Source organism: Diabrotica undecimpunctata, chromosome 7 (assembly GCF_040954645.1).
Source record: "Diabrotica undecimpunctata isolate CICGRU chromosome 7, icDiaUnde3, whole genome shotgun sequence".
NCBI lineage: Eukaryota > Metazoa > Arthropoda > Insecta > Coleoptera > Chrysomelidae > Diabrotica > Diabrotica undecimpunctata.
The window spans coordinates 128,226-151,495 of record NC_092809.1 but is presented as its reverse complement, the minus strand read 5'-3'; the positions used below and the strand labels follow the sequence as shown (position 1 = coordinate 151,495).

Below are 23,270 nucleotides of genomic sequence, written 5' to 3'. Positions count from 1 at the left end.
AACAGCATAGAGAAGTAGGAATTGGCAATACGACATTCTCTCTACATTTTGTCACATGCCAAGTATTTTCTAATGAAATGGAAGCCTCCCTTGCGCTATACCTTACTTAAAAAATGTTCTGTTCTAATATGTACTATGATTTAACTAAAAAAGCGACTCGCAGATTAGCATACAAATTTGTCGAAAAAAACGAAGTCAAATTTCCAGAGCCTTGAAAAGTAAACAAATCAGCTGGGAAGGACTGGTTTACAGGATTTTTAAGTCGGCAATCTGAACTATCCTTACGAACCCCGGAAAATACAAGCCTAATGAGAATTTCCAGTTTCAATAAATCTACAGTAAGTAAATTTCAAGGTAAATTAGAGGAGATTCTAAAAAAGCTTCACTGTGCCTCAAAACGTAGTTGGTACTAAATGTCAGCATCAAGTTGGTAAAGAATGTCGCGTGAGAGAGGAGAACTGATTATTCAAGTGAATATTATTGGAGCGAATGGAAAAGCACTTCCACCAGTGTGGGTGTTTCCAAGGAAGAAATTTGACAAACATAGAATGCTAAATGGTTTTCCAGAAGAGTATGGTGCCACCGGTTTAGTGCATTCATCTGGATGGATGACCAGTGATAATTTTTTAAAAGTTTTAGAGCAATTTGTAACTTATGTTCGGTGTTCTAAAGAACGCCAAGTTATATTTTATTAATGGATAATTATGAATCCCATTTATCTGTTTCTGCTATTAATTACTGCAAAGATAATGGAATTACAATTCTAGCTCTTCCACCCCACACATCTAACAAATTGCAACCATTAGATAGGACTGTTTGTGCACCATTTAAAAGGTGTTTCAATCAAGGAGCAGATGACTGGATACTCTCTCATTCAGGGAAGATATTATCAATTTATGTCCTTGCACCAATATGTATGAAAGCTTGGGATCGATCTGCAACTCCTTCCAACATAAAATCTGGATTTCGTTGCACTGGACTTTAGCTATTGGATAAAAATATTTTTGGTAAAGAAGACTTTCTATGCTCGTCTGTAACAGATAGAATGGTTCCTTCAACATCAAAAGACCCCAATGTTTCTTCATCAAGTGAATTTTCAAATCAAAATTTCACATTTCAAACACTCCAGTTCAAAGTAAGCACAAGAAAGATTATTTATATCCATCCCAAATAAAACCATACCCGAAAGCTCCAGAAAGAAAATTAACTAAAAAAGATCTATTAAAAAGAACAGCCATAATAGCAACCGACACTCCGGAACGCAATGCAATTGCAGAAAAGAAATTGAAAAAAGAGACACCACAAATTAATAAAAAAAAAATAGAGATGGTAAAGAGGAAAGTAATGAGCGAGTCTTCTTCCGATGAGGAAGAAGTGATTTACAAAGACTGATCTTCAGATTTAAATTTGGAAAATGATGAAGATCAGGATGAGGACCTTACTATAACTACTTTATAGACTTCGAATTGATAGTTTCGTGGTTTGTAAGGTGTTTGGAAAAAAATCGGTTCGAAATTATGCAGCCAAAATTGAAGAAGTTGTTGTAGATGCCTACAATAAAATTGTTGAAAAAGCAAGTTGCTTCCAACTAGTTTATAGTTAGTGAAGAGCCTCCAGCATTTTTAATATACGAAAAAGTGATTGTAAGGTTACCAAATCCTTTGACAGATCAAAGTGCTAGATATAAAGACATAATATATTTTAACATTGATCTTTCCCAGTACAGTTTATTTTAATAATGAATATTTTGTTTGTTTCATTGATATCTAAAACTTTTTTTGGCGAATAAAAACCTTAAGTAATATAGTTGTAGTTATTCGTTTATTGTCCAGACCCTTACGGTCATTCGGGAGGGTTTGTACACATTACCTCAAGTATGTATATGCGAATATTTCATTCACATTGTTATATTTGTAAACAAACTATTCAAATATATAGTGAGGAGACATATATTAATCAGTATGATTTCAAAATTTTATCCATGTCTACGCCATAATTATTGTTTATTAAAATATTGTCCAAAACCCCCCACCACCGGCGCTCCCCTAATAATCAATTAAGTAAAATTATTTCTTAGAAATGTAGATTTTTTAATTAATTTTTATTAAACATTTTTAATCCCAATATGGTGTGTAAAGGGGGTAGTGAGGCGCAATACATGATGCCGTATCCTGTTGGCATCACTTAGCCTATCCTACTCAATTCCTATCTTCACCTCCAAGTTGGTACACGCCGGTAACCTGAGCAACCCCACTGGAGATTGGGTAACAAACCCCCAGTGGAAGGTGGGGTCAGGGCTGACGAAGAAGGGAGTTTTCGACGAATAGGGGGTTGGGCTGAAGGTTAACTACCTTCTCCTAGAAAAACCATGAGTTATGAACGTTCAAGGAAGAAAAGCCGGACTGATCAAACGACGACGACTGTGCGAGAAAAAGGAACACGATTTGAGGGTTGCGACATGGAATATTCGAACCTTATATAGATTGGGAGCTCTCCAAAATCTCCTAAATGAACTAGACAGATACAAAATAGACATAACTGCCATACAAGAAATGAGGTGGGTTGGAAACAATGTATTGGAAGAAAAGAAGCCATACGATTTTCTACAGCTACGATCCTAAAGATCACGTCTTGGGCACAGGATTCATAGTAAACAAGAGAGTAAAGAATGTGCATTTTAAGAGTTAAAGGTCGTTTCTTTAACTACAGTCTAATTAATGCGCATGCCCCGACAGAAGAAAAAGAAGAGGAAATTAAAGAAGAGTTTTAGGACGAATTAGAGTCCGCATATGTTATGCCCAAAAAATAATATAAAAATAATCTATGGAGACCTAAACGCCAAAGTTGGAAAAAAACAGCAATTCCGACCCACAATAGGTAGGCACAGTCTCCATGAGCAATCAAATGACAATAGGTTAATAAACCTAGCAAGATTACTTAACATGGTGATTGCAAAATATGCTAAATTTTCGTTTCTCGTGAAACATGCTTCATGCGAACATAACACTTTAGATGGAGTTAGGTTCTCTGATGAGTGTATCTTGAAACCACCTACAAAATGTTAATTGTAGAGTAAATCTAAACTTAAACCTTGTTGTTACTCTTGTATGTACTATTTGATAGTGGTATGGATGTAGAAGTTGTTCCCTAAATGTTCTATAAACAACGTTTTTTGACATTCCAATATACATAAATTCTCGGATTAAATTTGTACAGCTAAATTACTGTTACACTGCGCTTCTCCATAAATAATCAACATAATATGGTACTCACGAATCGAAAACATTTTCACGGTGTTGTTCCAAAAATCTGTTTACAGTCTGTCCCAAACCCTTCTTTCAGTGCGTCACTAATTTTGACGTCATATAGGATTTTAAGAATGTCGAGAATTATTGCATGACATTTTAGAGTTAAATTTGACAGTTGCAGGATGGTAATCTGTCTTTTTCTAATTGAAAATAATTTACTAATTTTATTATTAGTCTTTGTTCTTTCTCGATATATCTCGGCATATTTAAAATATTTTTATGACAATACACATAAATACAAAATTAAATTTTCGCTGTAAAATGTCTGATAATACTAACCTGGAATGACAATTATCATTTTATCAGTTGACATTGTGAAAGTACTGTCACTATCGAGACAATTTGCGTCAAATTATATTTATGCGCATCATTGATTGGATATCTATTTAACGTATTCTAAACTCCAACCAATTATACATCCGTAAGTACAATTAGCTTTACGATAAATAATTTTCTAAGTTCTATGTATAATAATCACAGACTCACGTTTTTTTCTGTCACTTCTAGCTTAATGTGTTGAGAGAATTCGATCAACTATGACGCACTGAAAGAAGGGTTTGGGACGAACTATACTTAAGTTGTGACTGTCTACGTTCAGATTTTCGTACTGCACGAAAAATCTTTTTGGTCAAAGGGTTAAATCGCCTCCAGAAGAAGCAGTTTAGTCCGGAACCCTCGAGCGTTATGTTCTGGTATCACAAGACATCTTTGCTAATCTATTCCGAGCTGACACAAACAACATTATTATTCCAACGTTCGATAGCGGACATAATGAAGGAAAAGAAAACATTTTTTAAACTATATGATATATATTTATGAACTAAATCTCAATACAAGTCACACAAAACTGTTATTGTTTATTTATACAGAACACAAGCTTTTCTAATACGGTCATCTTTATTATTGATAAATTGTAATAAAAATATCTCTTTTAAAGGATAGACTCATCAACCGATATACCGTTCAATTTAAATGGTGACAATTAAAAACATAATATATCTGCTAGTTTCATCGACAGGAGTTTAGGACACCATCTGCTCATCCATTACCTTCAACATCCATTCTGGATGATGTTTTGAGATACTCTCGATGATCGAATTAACCTGGTAACAAAGGGACTGAATTTGTTTATCCCACTGTGGCAACGTCTCCCGCGCTAAAACAAAAAATAACAAATAAGTAAACTGCTCTAAGAAATTAACTACTACGACTGTCAAAGTCGCCTTCTTACGTTATAAAATTATGAAAAAGCCTCCGGTATCTTACAAGATAGATCTACAGTGGTCTGTCAGACAGAGAGAAAAATAAAAGATCGATAATAAAATTCAAGTCGTAACGATTCTCAAACGTCAAAATTCATCAGAAATGTCATAAGTCATAAATGTCATCCAATCCAATTAATAACAACATAAAATTCGTCGGTTTAATAACGCCCGATATCATAATCAATTTAAAGTGAACATTAAATAAATTAAAGGTCCACTTGAAGCATAAATTTCAATTTTATAATACCTACTGCGACCCAACTTTAACTTAAATGGTAGAAATCTGTCAACTATACATTATAATCAAAATTCTAAAAATCTTCTTTAAGTTTGTTTAAAATGTTATGTTTTTCAAATTTAAAATGATGCTGATAACTTCTTGAAATTCGAATTAACCCAAAAATGAATTTATTTATGTACGCCACTCAAAACTTTACAGGGAAAAGAATGAATGTTTAAATGATATGAATATGATGATTTATATTTCTTTGAAAGGTTTCCTTTGACAAAAGATACAGTTATGTCTTAATTTGAACAGATCAAACTTTTAATAAAACTTCGTAACAAAGAGGTAAATAATAAAATTTGTCATCAACATTGGTCCATAAAAAATCATTAAAAAGTCAAACCAACTAACAACTAATTTATATAGAGAAAATACTGTAATCAACACATATTTTTAGGGGAGAAGCTGTTACACCAGTCCAACAATTATTTTTAATATTAATATGTTTTGCTTCTGGAGCAAAATCAACTTTTATCCGTTATTTCAACAACTGTTTCACAATCATTATTGTCAGCATTATCATGGCTAATTTATTTATTTCTCACGTCGTTTCATTTTGTGAGTCATATGCTAGGATTTGGCTCGTTGTAGCCGCAGAGTATGGGACACTTGGCCGAGAGAGGACAAGACATTTGAACTACTCTGGCGTCACTGTGGGTAAGCGTTGAATCTGCATTACCGGCCGAGCATGAACCTTGGCCAAGACCAGAACCATTTTATCAACTGTACATTATTCTTCTTTTTGGTCCATCAATTCTTCATCTTTTCCGTAGCGAATATCAGAACGAAGCTATTGGCGATGTTAAACGAAAGAGACGGCACGGTGCGGTAAAAATTTGAACTAGTGCACGTAGGATAACAAAACATTTTGTATTTATTTATACACACATGACATAGTTATAAACATTTTAAATATTATTAAATAAAGCACAATAAGGTAACAAAATGTTAAAAAGTATTGTTCTGTACCGCAATGCAGTAATTATCGATCGGAAAGAATAAGTATGCACTTTTTTCCTCATAACAAAAATCTACAAGATCGTACATGACATTCCTTCGTTTTTTTTTCATAAGTACATTATTTTATTTTATTTTGAAGTGTCACAATTTTAGTTTCTTAATTTGTTGTAATTAATGTAACTAGTCCTAAATGTATTAATATTTGTTTTACCAATGTTCATATTAAAGTTAAGTTCTCCTATTGTACAGAAGTGATCAGTAGTAAAATGTAAATATAATATTGTATAATTTAGTTACTATTAGGACATTTACAATATGTAAATATATTAAATGTCATAATAGTAACTAAAGACAAACTGCTAAGTAAGACTTTAGATTAGAAAAAGTTAGTTAGTTTAGGTTAGAAATAAATTACTTATTCGATCAGTAAACAAATCGTAATATTGCTTGTTTTTTATGCTAATCAAACATAAAAAAATTGTACCATTTTGGAATAATAGTGATATAAAAAAACCAAGTGTTTTATTTATATGTATTTAGGAAATAATATATCATATTATATTTGCCACACAACAAAACGTGGCCAGCCTTTAACAAGGCCTCGCCTTCTTTTAAAGGTCTTTTTGTGTCTCCTATATATTTCAAAATATCGAGCAGACTAACTTCAATTTCTTTATTTGCCATTGCATTAACAAAAAATAATAAATACAGATAATTTTTACACACAACAATGATTCACCTACAAAGATTATGGAAGCTCTGTTTTGTTTTCCTACGTGCGTGATCAGCTGATCATCTGTCAAAGCGCCCCCTATAGTTCGTTGACATCGCCAATACCGACGCAGGGATATGACACAAGCATGATAGACATATTTTGATGTTTAACGATTTGAGACTATCGCACGTGTGGAAACCGTAACGAGCTGCATACTGCCGCGTTCTAGAGGTGTGCGACCAATTTGCGTAGCAGTGACGGTCGCAAAAATTTGTCGCGTATTCAATGCCTTTTTCCATCCAAAGAGTGCACAACGTCTCTAAAGAAGTTTTTACTTAAATAAGATAATTATTGTGATGCACTATCTGTGATCTGCTCATTCTTCTTCTTCTTCTTCGTTGTGTTCGCTCCACTCCTGTTTCCGTTTTGTCACCCATCCATTTATGCCTTCTATATTGCATTCTCTTCTTATGTTTTCGCTTCTCTCCCTATCCAACAGACTTTTTCCTGATATTCCTCGAAGTATTTTCATCTCTGTTGTTTCTTGTCTTGTCTCGTTCTAGATGTGTCAGGTCTTGTCTCCACCGTGTATGTTAATATAGGTCTAATTGCTGCTTTATAGATTCTTGTTTTTATGTCTTGTCTTGGGTGTTTATTCTTCCAGATTGTGTCATTACTTCCTTTTAAGCTTTGTTGTCATACTTCTTCTTTAACATTTCCGTAACTAGTTATATGTATTCCCATATATCTAAGCCACTCTGTAACCATGACCTTTACTTACTGCTTGTATTATTTCGTCCATTATTATATTAAAGAGATGTGGACTTAACGAGTCATCCTGTCTGACTCTGTTTTGTAGGTATACACTGTGTTAGTTTTCCAATTATCTTTGTCTGTATTCGATTATAGAAGTAGATGTTTTCGATGGTTTATATAATATCGATTGGTATGTTCCTTTTATACAGTAGGTGTAAGACGTCTTCGACTTGGATACAATCGAAAGCCTTTGTCAGGTCTATAAAATATTGATATGCTGGTTTATTGTACTCATTGTCCATGATAGATGTGTGTATGTTTATGTGTGTGTATGTGCAGACCTATGTCATGTTCTCAGTTGATCCACGGTTATTTATTTGTTACACCTTATTCATACCTATCCTGTTTTTACATAGTATGTTCCATATAAGTTAGTTATTAGGACACATCGTGGTTCAACAACAATGCATGACATAAGCAGAAATTAGATACTTTTTTAAAGCTAGTTTATATAGATATCTAATTGACAAAACAATAAAAAAAAACAAAACAAACAATATAAAAACAGAGTGTTCAAGAACTACTGAAATACTCGAAACTTATTTGACACTATAAATTGTCACACCCTGTATAATTTAGTAAAAAAAAATTCAAGGAAAATGTTTTTATTAAATTTTGTGTGATTTGTAAAAGCCTTGAAGTTGTAAATGTTACATTTACTTCTAATATATAAAACTTTTAAACAGCAATCTCTCTTGCCACAAGGACACTACTGAATTCTTTTTATGAATCTGACTATAGATTGAATCAGTAAATGGGACAAAACAATTTATAAGTAAAGTTAGTAATAGAGCCTATGTTGCCAATAGTTATGCGGCGTTGATAAGTGACTTATCACAGTTTTTAGCATTACATATAGATGTTACTGGGTGATCCCTAATAAACGGGAGGTTCCATGTAATAAGCAAGTTCCATGCCTTCTTTTGCAAAACAAGTTACAATATTTAAAACTACATATACTTACTTTCAAAATGAACTATCGAATCAATCTGATCAATGTAGCCATTCATTCTACCTTCAGTTATCATTTGGCTGGCAATTTTTTCAGCTTTAGATGGTACAATTTCTAGTAAAGCACCCAACTCTTCAAAGCTTATGTTGTTATATAACTTACTGGCGGATAATAGATTGTGTTCTATTACAGCTCTATCTAAAATTGTGGAACCATCTATCGTAGAAGCTTTTTGATGAGGTTGAAGTAAAGCTTCGAAGTCTCTAAGTTCAGATCTAAAAAAACAAAAAAAAATATAAAACAGTCAGAACCCCACAGCATTGCCAAAACATCAGAATAGTTAATAAGTGAGGAATTTTTAAAATGTCAGCAATTTCAGAATAGACTACTCTATTGGATTTTTAAAATGAAGAAAATTTTAAAAATTTCTATTTTCACTTTTCAATATTGTGGAAAAAGAGATACATTTAATCCACAATTGGAAGAGATGTATTGAAAAATCTTGAGAATTTCACATATTTTTATTTAACAAAAACTATATTATAATAGAGCATTAAACAGAAAAAACTACTGCTTTTTGTAGTAATTAGGAATTCAAGGAAGTAATAAAAGTAATTCAAGTAAAGTGTTTTTTAAATAACATTTTTACCTCCTAATAATCCTTTCAAGATACATTTTCTCCAAAATTCCAACAGCAGGCAACTGCTGGCACCTTTCGTCTTTGAACAGAGTAGCTAACATCCTCGACCTTTGCTGTCCTGCTGAGGCCAAAACAGTACATACCAAAGCATTCCTCAAAGCTGTCATTCTTTCATCTTCGTGCACTATTGTTCTATAAGAGAGCTCATTATATCTCTGGGCAGCTTCTATGAATTTTCTTCTATAATCTAAAACTCTGGCATAACAAACTTTGTAATATATTTGAAGTTGTTCATTTCGGGATTCAGCTTGTAGTAAGGAAGCTCTGTTTATGAAAGCCTCAGCTTGAACAGGATCATCATTTTCTAAATATAACCTGGCAATCTTTAAATATGTCTCTAGTTTGTAATCAACTGTGTACTGTTTTTGGCCTGTTTCTAGTGGTATTCCGACTAAAACAAAACACAATTTTATGATTACAGTAAGCATGTAGCGGTAAAGTCACAAAATAATGGTTCATCACATAGATTCACAACTTTCATCAATTCGTTTCTAGTCATCATATATTTATTCTAAGCTGGTTTTAATTAAAAACTGCATGAAAAGTAATTAACAAAATACAGACATAATTAACAAAACATCTATCAGATTTTTAATTAGAAAAAAATTATCCAACAAGTACAAGTACAAGTAGCACATGTTTTTTTTTCAAAAATTCTTCAATTTGTATATAGTGAAAATGAGGAATTCAGATAATCTTAATTTTTGCAGAAATTTCCATAGTATATTGTGTCAAAACTAGAAATCGTGATATTTAAACTGAGCTGGGATATCACAAATTAAATATAAATTTTACTTGGAAAAATTTTTTTATGAACATTTTGGTACCAAATTTGCAAAGTATCCAGAGGATTATCCGTTTATTAAAAACTAAAGCACTTTTTCCATGTCCAACACTCACTTAAAAGGTTTCTACCAACATAGAATGTTTATATGTCATGATAAATTATTTGTGATTAAAGCTTAACTTTTGAAGATTTATTTTTGTTTCACATACCTAACACAACTGCTGCTTCCCTCCACATTTGATTCCTTTCATAAATAAGAGCTAAATGTTGTCTTATGCTAGCTACTTGTTCTTCAAAAGATATCACCCTTGGCTGAACTTTATCTAACATATAGTGTGACACAGCTTTTGACACATCATCCTTAAGTTTCATTAGATGTGCACTAATTTCAGTTAGAATTTGTCGAGAAATTACTAAACTTACATTTTCATTTAGAACTAAAACATAGCGAGTTAGTTTGACAAAATATGTTAACATTTACCTTAAAACTTACTTGCTTCAATAAAAGTTTGTAAGCATTCAATTAAATCAGTACCACTCTCTTGTAGTATACCTTCAAGGGTGGACCTATATCTAAAATATTAATTTTAAATATAAATAAAAATAAATAGAAATTCATGTTCACAATCTTCACTGTAAGTACCAAGAAATTGTCACCTGACTTAATGAGTTCAACAATTCATATTTAGCTTTTCCATGAGTTTTTTCTTGTATTATGGCAATCAAGACATGATATAAATGAACTTAGTGACCTTTACGAACTGATTTTAGTAGTTTTACAACAATTTATTTATTGTAAAAAAATATTGGCATTACATTTGATTAATTATATTAAGTATGAAAATAAATATCAGAATCAAACTTGAGTGCCTAAACTATGTCCATTACTTACTAAGTGAAAAAGAAGTTAATTTACATCATAATTAGTACTATGAAAAGGAATAAAGATATCAGCCTGCCTTTTTCTGGATGGAAGCCTCAACTTGAGTAATGCAAACTGGCAGTCACCAGAAATTTTTTTATTTCAAATTTATCTGAGCTGGTTCCATGCTTCGGGTGCACACAGGGCAAAAAAACATCCAACTACATAACCGAAACAAACATTGAAAATAATATTTTTTACATAAGAACACACAGTTAGTGTTTTTATGAATTTCATATTAGTTTTTTATTTTCTTGGTACAGTTACAGCTTAATTAGTCAATTAAATAATATGGAAAATACATACAAAAATTTAGAATAAAGATTTGGAATCGTAAAATAATAAACTCATAGTATTGTTTCTAAAAACTAAATGTATATGTACAATTCAATGTAATAAAAGAAAAGGACTCACAAATACATTCAAAGGTTAAACACAAACAACCCTCCAGTTACTTTAATTACAGTGACAAATTACAGAAAATAAGGATTATGTGCAAAATACATGTATCATTTCGAGCGAAAAACGTTGAAAACTAGGGAGACAAACTACATAGAAAAGTATCAAAATAAGTTTAAAATTAAAATGACACCTTAATAAAAAGGAGGAGAGGAATTAACAACATAAGTAAAGAAATTACTTTACCAAGGATTAACATCAGAGGGCCTAACTGTTATTATCACATGTATTTTGCACAATTAGTTCTAATTATTAATAATAGGGTTAAAAATATAAATTTAAAATAATTTTTTTGGTATATTTACTTTTCAGCTTGATCTTTGTGAGATCCTCCCGAAGCTATAATGTTCTGAAGTTGTACACGTAAATTTAGAGCCTTATTGGACATTGCTATTTTTAAATATTATCACACTATACTTTTTTTAATTATATTTCTTCAATCTAACTATATTTTAGTAGTTAGATAAAATCCTTCTTGTTTAAAAAACATGCCACTGCTAAGTCAACTGTCAAAAATCAAAATCTTCATCATGAAATTATCAACAATTAACTTAAATCATAGGCGGATGTCTGTGGTAGTTAAAACTTTGCATATTCATTTCTAAGAAAATCGGTAATTAGTTTTAACTTTAAATTTTTACATCGTTTCTAGCCATGGTAGAATAACTTTTGCAAAACGTTATGACTTATGGTTTTTTATGTATTTCATTATAAACGCTTAATACATTTGACCCTGTTACAAAAGCTATAAACTGACGTCTATGAACCTGTCAATTGTTAAACATAGAGACGTGAGACGTCTCGTCCTCGTCACAGACATGCATTGAGAAGTACAAGCTGATTATAGCCGCAAATGTCAAACACGAAACAAAAAATTTCGGTTTAGCAGTGTTGACATATTTTTACAATGTAGATGCTGTACGCTTCAAATATCAAAAGATAAAGCTTTAGAATTAGAAAAGTACATTTTGTTTATATTATGTTATGAATTCTGCAATTTTTGATTTATATAAAAAACGAATAAGTGAATATTTGTTTCTTTGGAGATTAATTGCAGTTAAGTATTAAAATTTTTTTTTGGCAATTACTCTTTGATAGATTAGGGGATATATTTGGCAATCGTTAAATTAGCAGTTGCCAAATTGCAACAGATGTTTGCTATTAATCTCGAGAGACAAATATTTACTCGTTATTGTTTCATATAAAATAAAAGTTGCGCAATTCATAAAATGGTATAGTCAAAATGCACTTTTTAAAAGCTGTCTCTCTTTATGTTTGAAGCATACAACATGCATTATAGAAACATACCAACACTGCCAAACCGAAATATTTTATTTGATGCGGCTATCTTCAGCTTGTACTTACCAGGTGCAGGTACCTTTTGAATAACTGAACTTTCATAAAATGAAACGCACAAACGCAGATATCGAGCAGTTTTATTAATAAAATCTTGCCCAAGTACTTTCGCTTTCTAGAGCATCTTCAGGGGCATTTCGTCAATTTTGGGCTATCCAGCAGTCGCAGAATATCATAAACATATCATGATAAACCAGAGATATGCATGATAAACATAAAATTGCACATACCACTACACTCATAGTTATCCAGGGAGTTAGCAATTAGAAAAACTTTTGTTCTTTTGTTTTTTATAGACTATAGGACTTTAATTTCCTTAGTGTTATATCGTAGAATATTCCTTATAATGTTAATAAAGTTGCGTGTTGGTAAAGAAGTGTAATATTTGTCTTTTTTAGTTAATAAAGACTTTGTTGACTTTTCAGTTAATTTTCTGAAAACGTACCTAATGATTTTATTTTTTGTTGAAAATATTAATTTTAGCTTAGTAGTTTTACATCTCGGTAAGTCAAGATTTTTTAACTGCGCCTACCAGATCATTGAGTAGATTAACTACCTCAATGCTCTTGTTGCCTGTCCTAAGCCCGGATAAAGGAGGAAAGTTCTTGGGCGAGATTAGCACTTTAGCCAAATTAAAAAAACCTTGTCTTTTTTAAAAAAAATATATCAGGTTTTGTGTACCGACTATTTATTACATTTTTAAAATTTAACACTGTACGATCAACAATGCTGCTAAAATATTTGATCGTGAAGCAGTTGCACGAAAAGCTTGATGACTGTGATGAAGTTTCTAGTGGTTGATCAAGAACTATCTAATTGAGAATGGAGACTATCGCAATCCAAAGGCATTCAAATTCCAGTCAGCAGCCTAGTACTCATGAAAATAATCAGAGAATGTCCCATAAAATCGATGAAACTTCTAGTAAAACCGATGAGAAATTATAAATTTCTAGAAAGGGTAATTAAGAATTAAAAATTGCTTACAGTAAAATCCATGAATGAACATGGATCCACAACAAAACAGTTACAGAACCTCTCAACCTCAACTCAAAGAATCTATATAAGTAAGCAGTATATATATATAGTATATATATAGTATATAGTACATATATAGTATATATATATAGGTACCTACCTGGCAGTAGGTACCTATTCATACTTTGAATTCAATTAAATTGTGATCAAATACTATACCGCCGAGTGGTAATTTGAAACCGTCGTTTTTTATTTTTGTATTCTGATTATGTGTAGAACGAGAGATTTTAGTAAAGTAAGACGATGGTGAAGATAGACACTAAACAAGGAGGAAGGACGGAAGGAGGTATGGAAGAAAAACTGTGAGAAAAGTAAGGTTAGGTTCTCTATTTATTTATGTTTTTAAAATAATTTCCAACAAATATTTATTTGAAAATATGAACAAAACCAAATAATTCAAAAACAGAATATAAAAAGCGTTGGAAGAAACATCAGAAGAATTTTTGTGTTAGAAGTATATCAATTACTTTGGAATGCTTGATTTTACCCAAAAATATTAATATGTTATTTAAATTTTGTAAAAGTATCCTTTATTATACAAAGAGAAATATTTGTTCATTAAAATCTGACACAATTTTTGCTTTATCATCTGGTAAGCGTAATTTTTACAATAACACTTGAATATATATTAAAAATCATTATAACTAGATTCTTTTCTATTCTATCCCAGTTTTCTAGACGACAGACTAGTCTAGTCTAGTCTTAGAAATAATGAGTAACAACTGACAAGAATGGGGAAGGCCTTAGACTGACAAAGGAGGTTGAGAAAAAGAAAGAATAAACTGCTTTATTTTTTTTATAAATAATATATTTAGTAAAGTATCTCATTAACTAACACCAAGGTTTATTAATATGTATGTGAGGAGTAACATGGTTTTCCCTCGAAAAGATCAACTATAAATAATCTGCTGGTTTAGAATAGATAGGAGTGATAGAAGTGAAGTACATGCTATTTACACGGACTTCTCTAACTGTGTCTTGAATAGAATTTTTTATTATATATTGATAATTTTAGGCTTTTTAGAAAAATTGACAATGTTCAAGACTGGGAACTGCTTCAGCGGGATTTAAAAAGATTTTTTCGTTGGTGTCAGCAAAACAAGAGCTTTCCCTAAATATCAACAAACGCTGTTGTGACTTTCTCAAAAATCTCCTCTAAGTTATGATTAAGTTGTAATAAAATTGTTTTTTGATATCAAATCTCTACAATTCTACAGGGTGTTAATTTAGTTACGAAATTAATAAAAAAAAACTTAATTGTCTTTGAAATTACCTCATATAACACTGCCAAATTTTATGTTGAAAAAACAGAAACATCGAGAAGCGTCCAAATATGTAGAGTATTTCATTAAAAAGAAGTTAAGTTTGTACCACCTCATCAATATGGGTGGCTCTGTATACTTGAAAATATTTTTCAAGTATACAGAGTCTGGTCCTACTTGTGTTCTAACTTTGACCTAAATATTATTTTTTGTATCTCTTCACAAATGAATAATTGGACTTTCTTGCATTAATGCTGCACCCTGTATATTCATTTGAGAAATACCAGCAATTTCAGAATTATAGATTCTTAATAAAAATAAAAAATTAATATTTATTGTCAATCTTCTTTTAACATACTAACATATTAGGAATACCTATATAAAAAATGGTCTCTTTAATATACATTTTAGGTCATGGCAAGTGTGGTGTTGCAGTAATTCGAATATCTGGTTCAAATTCTGAAACAGCCCTGAAATTAATGACTGGTTTATCATCAACTCCAAAGCCAAGAACAGCTATTTTAAAAAGTATTAGAAATCATATAAATGGAGAAGTGATAGACAAAGGGTTGGTATTGTGGTTTCCAGGTAAATTTAATAGTGTATACATAATTTTGTCAAAAAGTGACAATAACGAACCATTTAATAATAAACTTATGATTCAAATATTTGAATGAGTAATGGCTTTGCTAATTTAGTAGAAAGTAGGCAGATAGGAGAATAGATATTTGCAAGATAATATATGATAACAATAGAGAGTTTGTCATAAACGATTAATGTTAATAGCCCAAAGATAACAATTTTAGAATATAAGGTTTAAGTCTTTTGTTTACAAAAAAAATTGGACAAAGAATTAGAAAGTTTTGTTGTACAATAACCGAAGTAGTATTAGCTGTATTGTCTCTAGAAACTTGGAAATAAAGAAAAGATCTTATTTATGGAAATTTTGAAAATAAAGAAGGATACCAAGGTTATGTGATATCATAATAGCATTGAGCTTGTGTTTGACAAGTCACAGAATTTGATTGGTCGAAAGAGATGGCGTGGTATGGAGGATGTGTATGTCTGATTGGTGAGAAGGAGAAGGAGGGATTGAAGTGAAGGAAGTCATGTTTTGCTGGGAAAAGGAAGATTACTGTGATTTGAATGTCGGAAGAAGCAAGTTGTTTTTGTTGCATATCCTGCAGTGAAAGTTGGCAGAGTTCTTGTCAAATAATAATTGTGAAAGGTGTTTTGTGTATTTGGAACGAGCCCCAAGGATTGGTAGCAGTGGACAACGAAAGTACATCCTGTAATAAACAAACAGGTGTATAGTATATTTGGTACTAGTTGATTAAGTGAAAATCCTTTTGACTAGAAAAAAATTTTGTTCCTGTGAGATAGGAGTTTAGTCCAGGAGCTTTTGGAGGGACTGTTGCAGCGATAGTGTGTGCGAGAGACGTTGACAAGCAGAAGAGATAGTAGGCATTTGTAGAGCAACTTAGAGTACAAGCAAAAGGTGGGCAGATCACAGTTGTAAGAAGAAAAGGAGCCAGTAGAGAATTCTTGGAAATAAAATGTTAGTTTGTCAGATAATCAACAAAGACTTTTAATCACGATCATAACTAGATCATAATTAACTTGGTTTTTAATATTTTATTCAGTGATTTCATTTCACAATAAATATAATCCTTTAGTTCAGATATAAAAAAATGAATCTTAAAGAAAAAATTATCTTAAAGAATACGTTGAAGCCACTTATTATAATAAACGATAAAAGGAGTCCTGAGATCAAATTTTAATTTAAAAAATAATTTGTTTTTGCAAAATTAAACCTAAGGCATATTAAATCAATTAAACATATAAAAGGTCCAAATTTGCAAATCGTGATAATATATATAAGAGGTTAATAAATGAATAAAATAGAAAGAAACAAATAAAATAATTATTTAACGAAAAATAACAAAAATGTGACGTTTATGACGTTACAATCCGCAAAACTTTTTGATTATGCAAAAAAATATATAAATTATATAAAATTAATTTATGTACTTTACATTTTGAAGGACCAAAAAGTTTTACTGGTGAGGACAGTGTGGAATTCCAAGTTCATGGAGGTGTTGCAATTATCAATGCTGTCCTAGAATCATTGAGAACAATTTCCAATTTGAGATTGGCTGAACCAGGAGAATTTACTAGAAGAGCTTTTCTTAATGGAAAATTAGATCTCACCGAAGTCGAGGGTTTGGCAGATTTGCTTCAAGCTGAAACTGAAGCCCAAAGAAAGCAGGTAAATATACTTCAAATACTACTTTCTTGACGTGGTTCACATAATTATGCCACTGCTCTTTAAAGTCGACGTTGTTTGAAGCCACATACCTTTTCACTTGACTCCACACCATCTCAATCGGGTTAAGCTTCAATGGTAAGGCGGCAGTCTCAAAATCTTAACGCCATATTTTTCCGCAATTGTTTCAATTTTGTACTTGTCGTACTCGTCTCTAAATGCGGCTGCAGTATCCAGTAATTCATTTTTTAGGTAATCTTCCTCGAAGAAAATATTCTTTTCAATTAGCCAATCCTTAATTTGCCGTTTGTTCCACAATTTTTTCGGGAAACAAATTTGCGGGAGTGCTATGACGCGTTATCTAAACCGACAAGGTTTTCTTTATTCTGGATATATGGAATATTCTGGAATAGTCCACCTCTTCACTTGAATTAGCGCGTCGATCTCCATCTCGGTCGATACATCCGGAAGGTTCCCAAACACAGATCATCGTCGTCTCGAGATGTAACCGTTATATAGGCTACGTCGAAATAAGCATCTTCGGTACAATAGTTACATAGCATCGTTTACACCCGTAACAACATAGTCAGTTTTCAGGCATACCTACAATCACAAGGATCGTTGAGCAAACTCTACAACAAATGGATGACGACACTCATTCGCAATGTAGCCCATGTAGAAGCCCACATAGATTTCGATGAAACAGAAACGATGGACTTTGGCATAATTGACGCAGTTAAACATGATATTCAAAAGTTGGCTAAAAATATTGAGACGCATTTAGCTGATGGAAGGAAAGGGGAAATTTTGCGTTGTGGTGTACGAACAGTCATTTTGGGAGAGCCGAACGTTGGAAAAAGCAGCCTTCTGAACTTGCTATGTAAGTTTTGGGTTTATTTTAAAACTCTTTTTGATTTTATCACTGTTATCTTTAGTACTTATAGCTATATATATAAAACATGTAAATCTACTACTTCTTTCATTGCGTCTATTTGTCTTTTTTAGTTGTTTTCCTGGTATTTAGGATTTCCTATTCTCATCTGTAGGTCTCTTATGCCGTTTTTTCTTTATTATTTATGTAATATAATTAGAATGAATATATCCCGTATCGCCACCATATTAATGCCTAAATTGATTGGCGATACTTCTTTATGTACAGTACATTCATCCAACTTATATCTCTAAATGATTAATGGAATTCGCAGAAAACCTTTCATTGTAGTAAAAGGAACGATAAACTGCACTGGAGTTCTTCATAATCTTTTTAATTACTTACTTACTTTGTTTACAATATTTTTGCCTGTATTATCAGTTAGAGTTAATTTGTATACAATGAGGAGCAAAAATTCAAAAGGAATTTTAAATATTATTGTTTATTTGGCTAATAATGAATATATAGATATAATGGTTAACCTGCTGTACAATTATTTTGTAAAAACATTATAATAGTGTACTTACTGATTATTTAAATTTATATATCATCATCATCGTCACTAAATTCACTACCGCTATCATTATGTAAATCTATCATCACTGGATTAATTTCATTAATTTTATTTTCCCGGATCCACCACTCTTCTATTAATTTTTCACATTTACTTACAGTTTTGGCCCATATTTCTGGAGTGGCAGTAAGAGCTTCTTTCCACATTTCCCTAACTGCATCGTCACTATATCCACTGCATTCAACGTGATTATCATAATACGTTTTACATATACCCCAGATGTGTTCGATGGTAACCGATGTGTGTTCCGATACGGCGGTAACCGTAGTACTTGATGTCCATAACTTGATACAATTTGGTCAACTATATAAACTGTTGGTCCAGTAACTCTGATTTGAAGGCGTATTTCTGAAAATTGATTTTATTTTTAACTAACCAATTTTTTATGCTCGGTACGTTCCACGACTGTTTTGGTTGTTTCCCCAAAATTTCCGAATGGTAAGGTGCATTTTCTAAAACTATAACTGATGGTTAACTCAGACTAGGTAACAGTTTCTTCTCAAGCCATTTAACAAACATATCTGCATATGTTTTCATGATAATCAACAGATTTTGATTTTGAAGAAAAAATCAAATATGCGTTTTCTATAAAGCCTTCTTTCCCTCCTGCATGAAGAATGATTTGTCTCTTGCCTGCACTATCTGTGTTTTATTGATTGTATGCTGTCGTCTTGCCAAATTCTTTTAATTCTACCCTTTGCAAATATTCATGGCTCATCTAAGTATACGAATGTTGCATATTCAGATTTAAGTCTAATATATTCTCTCAAAAATTTAATTCTTTTGTGAACCACACTACTCCTTTCGCATAAAAGTAACCCATTATTTTCTTTTTTGAATTTAAATCTTAAATCTCTTAACACTTTCCAAAGGCTAGTCCTCTTAATTTCAGAAACTTGTCTTTCTCTTATTTTGCCAGTAAAGTATCTAAACTGACATGTTGATTGTTTTCACGCATTCGATACAAAATATTGCGAATTTCAAATTTTTCTCCATCAGGTAAGTCAATGCTCCTAGAATGTTTATGAGTAGTTTTCTTGTCTTCTTGATACTCAGTCACAGTACGATCTTCTTGAGAATCTCTGACAGTCTTTATAATAGTTTTTAGCTTACTTTCACTTATCCCGAGTGCGTCACAAACGCGTTGATTTATACATAATAATAATGACTTTAAAGGTCCACCATTGTCTCTTTCCATGGTAAATCTAACTGTTGTGCTTGAGAGGTAAAATATAATATAACCGCTTACAAATATCCTAAACACATTGAGCAAATTAGCCTGATGATCATTAGGAATGTCGATTGTATTTTATTTATAATTATGTTTGATAAAAAGTTTAGAAATGGTTGGAAACTGTACATAAACAAATTAAAATGTTTCCCACAATTATTTTATTTTCAGTAAAAGTATTTTCATTTGAAAATCAAAAGTTAACTAAATTTACCAAAACCCTAACTTTTAACCGTCTCAAAATCAGTACACTCTAACAGACATATGGTCAATCTAACCACCACTATTTAAATTGACAAAATGTTCTAGTTTACTCCGAAGTATTTTTTAACAAAAATTAAAAGTGATATTTTAGTACTTTGAATATAAATTATCCTTAGCACGGTAGTATTTGTTTCAGAAAAAAATTATTAAAGAAGTAGGTGAAAGAAATTTACGTTAAATAGCATTATGCAAGAATACTATTTATTAAAAAAAATGTAACAAAATATGCAAAACTATGAACAACGGGTTAATGACACATATATTTATTTTATACCTAAAATTTAGCAGTGTTAAACATTATGGAAAACACCAGTGGAGTTTACCGTGGCTTTTACTACAACGAAAGGTTTTCTGCGAATTCCATTAATCGTTTAGAGATATAAGTTGGATGAATGTACTGTAACTACCTCTTGGACTGTTGAAGGATATCAAATATATATTAAGTTGTGGTATATCGGTTTTATTTACTACTATTTAAAACGAGATAACTTATACTGGAGGACATTACTTATTTAATTAATTACGTGTTTACATCTAAAATTACGAATACCGACTAATGAATTACTCAACTGTGTAAATAAATAAAGTTGTGTAGTTCATCTAGTATTTTTTTAAGGTCATCGTCCAGCGGCGATAGTCACCCCTATCGAAGGCACCACCCGCGATATTCTAGAAGTAACTTTAAACATCGGTGGCTACCCCCTGGTATTGGCAGATACGGCTGGTCTTAGGTCAGATTCAATAGATGTCGTCGAAAGAGAGGGAATTAGTAGAGCTCTACAACTATACGAAAAGTCTGATCTTGTAATTTTAGTTGTTGATTCGGAGAGATATTTGCGTTGGAAAAACGATCATGCAGATAAAAGTTTTAAAGACTACCTTGTAGATTATTTAGAAAAGCTGAAATTATCGGATCTTCTTAAAAGTTCAAACACGTGCGATATACGTTTTAATAAAAAATGCATATTAGTTTTTAATAAAGCTGATCTCTCTGCAGAACATATTGATATTGACTCGCAGACCTGTGTAAGCATTTCCTGTATTACTGAGTATGGTGTTCCTACGCTAATAAAAAGTATTTCGTTGCATTTAAAAGACTTGTAAGTATAAATTATTCTTACATTTTTTATTTTCAGTATTTAGTCTTTTTTCCAGGTTTCTAAATTTTTAAGAAACTAAGAATTCTGAAGATTTTTTTTATTCATTGAAGAAAACTAAGCATTTATTTCAACATTGTGTCATTCAGTTTAAACCCCGTTAACAAAACGAAAAATAAACTAGGAACTGGCGAATATTTTTGTATGATCTTTAAATCATATTTAAACAACGAGATGGTCACATGGATATTTTGTACGAACTATTATTCTTGCCCCCAAGTACAAACCCAAAAATACAAAGATCAAGCAAAAGGAATAAAAAATTAAGACGGAGTCGTTATAACAGGCAGATATGGACAGATCACTACGGGAACTCTTGAACGGAGGAATCTACTGGAGAAAAGACAAACGAGGAAGAGGGAACAGTGGGCAAAGAAGCAGACGAAGTAGACATCGAAATCTCAAAAGAGCCAACGAGAGAGGAAATGGGAGACCAGTTGGGTCTCCCAATTGCGACAAGGAAAAAAATTTAAATATCGTGAAACTGACACGGGGCTGATTAAAAAAGGTTGACTATGTTCTACTTTTTTTGCCCTACCTACGCAAATTATATAAATTGGGAAACGACTATGATTGGTACACACTTCTAAAATATAGATCAAACTGGCAACAGATGTATGTTGTGAAAAAACTTGATAGTATGTAAAATTTTTTAGTAAAATCAACGGAGTACTTTCGGCATGTAACATGCCATCTTCAGAACTTCGTCCTATAGGTTACAAATACCTCATGGAAGAGTTTGTGTCGACAACCACTGCAATAAGCTCAAGATCTTAATAGGTGAAACATTTTACGGGAGGACTACGTTAAGCAGTGGACAAACATAAACTAGTTGATGGTAAAGAAGACTGCTGCATATCTAGGGTACATATTACAAGAACAATACACTTCTCAGCAGCTAATACTAGAGGATAAGAGCGGCCTAGGATGTGAAAAGATGTCATGACCACATATCGTTCGCTAATGAACGGGAATCCATAGTTATGAAATGCTTCCTTACGCTGCTAAAAATATATTTGTCTCTCAAACTGGAACCCGACTGTGATTCAACATAGATTTCCCAAGAAAAACACAGCTAATAATCTTTGCACTTTAATATCTAGGGGTTTTAATGCATTGACATTGTGGTAAGTCGCAATGCGTCGGGTAACATAACCTCTGTCAGCAAATAGTTCTTAATACATTTTTCTTTCCTTTGAAGTGGTACGCCTTCTATAACATTCAACCGGGTCAGCTTACAAATAATTTATATAACATTGTAACGCGTGAGTGTGTCATGTTTAAAACTTATAAAATTACGAATGTAAACCAGCGTGTGTTATACTGACTCACTTACAATGAAAGTTAACTTCTAAATTCAAATTATGTAATGAGTTAGTACTTACTTTAAGTTTAAAAAAATTCAGTTAATTTGTTTGTAACTTCAGACAACCATATTTTTCTTAAGAATAACACCATATGTTAATTGCTTTTTTTAATCATAAACCAAACTTTTTTTATCAAACTGGAGCATTATATTTCTTTAGATGTGGAGAACCAACCGCTGAACATCCCAGTATGAACCAAATTAGACATCGACAGCATCTTACTGATTGCTTGAAACATTTAAGGTTATTTATTGAGAGTAGCGATAATCATAATCAAGATTTAGTCATAATGGCCGAACATCTAAGAAGAGCATTAAAACATTTGGGAAAACTATTAGGGAAAGTAACCACAGAGGATTTATTAGATGTGATTTTTAAAGATTTTTGTATTGGTAAATAATGTGTCTGATTAAATACGCTTTTAAAAATATTTTTTTATTCCATCCCGCATTTCATCTGTAGGCATTTGTCCGGTATTATCCTAATCAGCAATGATAGAAAAATATATACTAAGTTGCTTACCAAAATGGTATACAAATTGCAATAGATGACTGTAAAGTAGAACAAGAAATCATACAAAAATGTGACTGGAATAAAAAGTAAACGTGTAATTTCGAATGACACCAGTAAACGATTTATTCATTTTGCATTGGGAAG

General features: G+C 31.8%; 2 protein-coding genes across 5 annotated transcripts; one reads left to right on the top strand and one right to left on the bottom strand.

Moving 5' to 3' along the window:
- Positions 1–4,094: 4,094 nt before the first annotated feature.
- Positions 4,095–11,681, bottom strand: CSN4 (COP9 signalosome subunit 4). Its single transcript, XM_072536573.1, has 6 exons — positions 11,476–11,681; positions 10,283–10,362; positions 9,999–10,226; positions 8,952–9,393; positions 8,315–8,577; positions 4,095–4,464 (listed from the first exon to the last, which is right to left on the bottom strand). Exons 1-6 carry the CDS (start codon positions 11,556–11,558, stop codon positions 4,331–4,333), a joined length of 1,230 nt encoding a protein of 409 aa, XP_072392674.1. The 5' UTR covers positions 11,559–11,681; the 3' UTR covers positions 4,095–4,330.
- An 871-nt stretch (positions 11,682–12,552) lies between these two features.
- LOC140444890 (tRNA modification GTPase GTPBP3, mitochondrial) lies at positions 12,553–23,042 on the top strand. Of its 4 annotated transcripts, none has more exons than XM_072536570.1 (6): positions 12,553–13,029; positions 15,235–15,411; positions 16,869–17,092; positions 17,687–17,969; positions 20,706–21,189; positions 22,773–23,042. In XM_072536570.1, the coding sequence occupies exons 1-6, from the start codon at positions 12,975–12,977 to the stop codon at positions 23,011–23,013; spliced, it is 1,464 nt and encodes a 487-aa protein (XP_072392671.1). In that variant the 5' UTR covers positions 12,553–12,974; the 3' UTR covers positions 23,014–23,042. The 4 variants fall into 4 exon arrangements, with proteins under 4 accessions (XP_072392671.1, XP_072392672.1, XP_072392670.1 ...); XM_072536571.1 differs by lacking the exon at positions 12,553–13,029 and adding an exon at positions 13,624–13,877; XM_072536569.1 differs by lacking the exon at positions 12,553–13,029 and adding an exon at positions 13,884–14,153.
- Positions 23,043–23,270: the final 228 nt, after the last annotated feature.

Bases quoted from the DNA above. Each gene is read 5' to 3' on its own strand.
- CSN4 (XM_072536573.1), bottom strand. From the start codon at position 11,558: ATGTCCAATAAGGCTCTAAATTTACGTGTACAACTTCAGAACATTATA. The intron at 10,363-11,475 runs GTAAATATACCA...TTAATATTTTAG, and splicing joins CACAAAGATCAAGCTGAAAA to ATATAGGTCCACCCTTGAAG. The intron at 4,465-8,314 runs GTAAGTATATGT...TTTTTGTTTTAG, and splicing joins TTCGATAGTTCATTTTGAAA to CGCGGGAGACGTTGCCACAG.
- LOC140444890 (XM_072536569.1), top strand. From the start codon at position 14,063: ATGTTATTTAAATTTTGTAAAAGTATCCTTTATTATACAAAGAGAAAT. The intron at 15,412-16,868 runs GTAAATTTAATA...TACATTTTGAAG, and splicing joins GTTGGTATTGTGGTTTCCAG to GACCAAAAAGTTTTACTGGT. The intron at 21,190-22,772 runs GTAAGTATAAAT...ATATTTCTTTAG, and splicing joins TCGTTGCATTTAAAAGACTT to ATGTGGAGAACCAACCGCTG.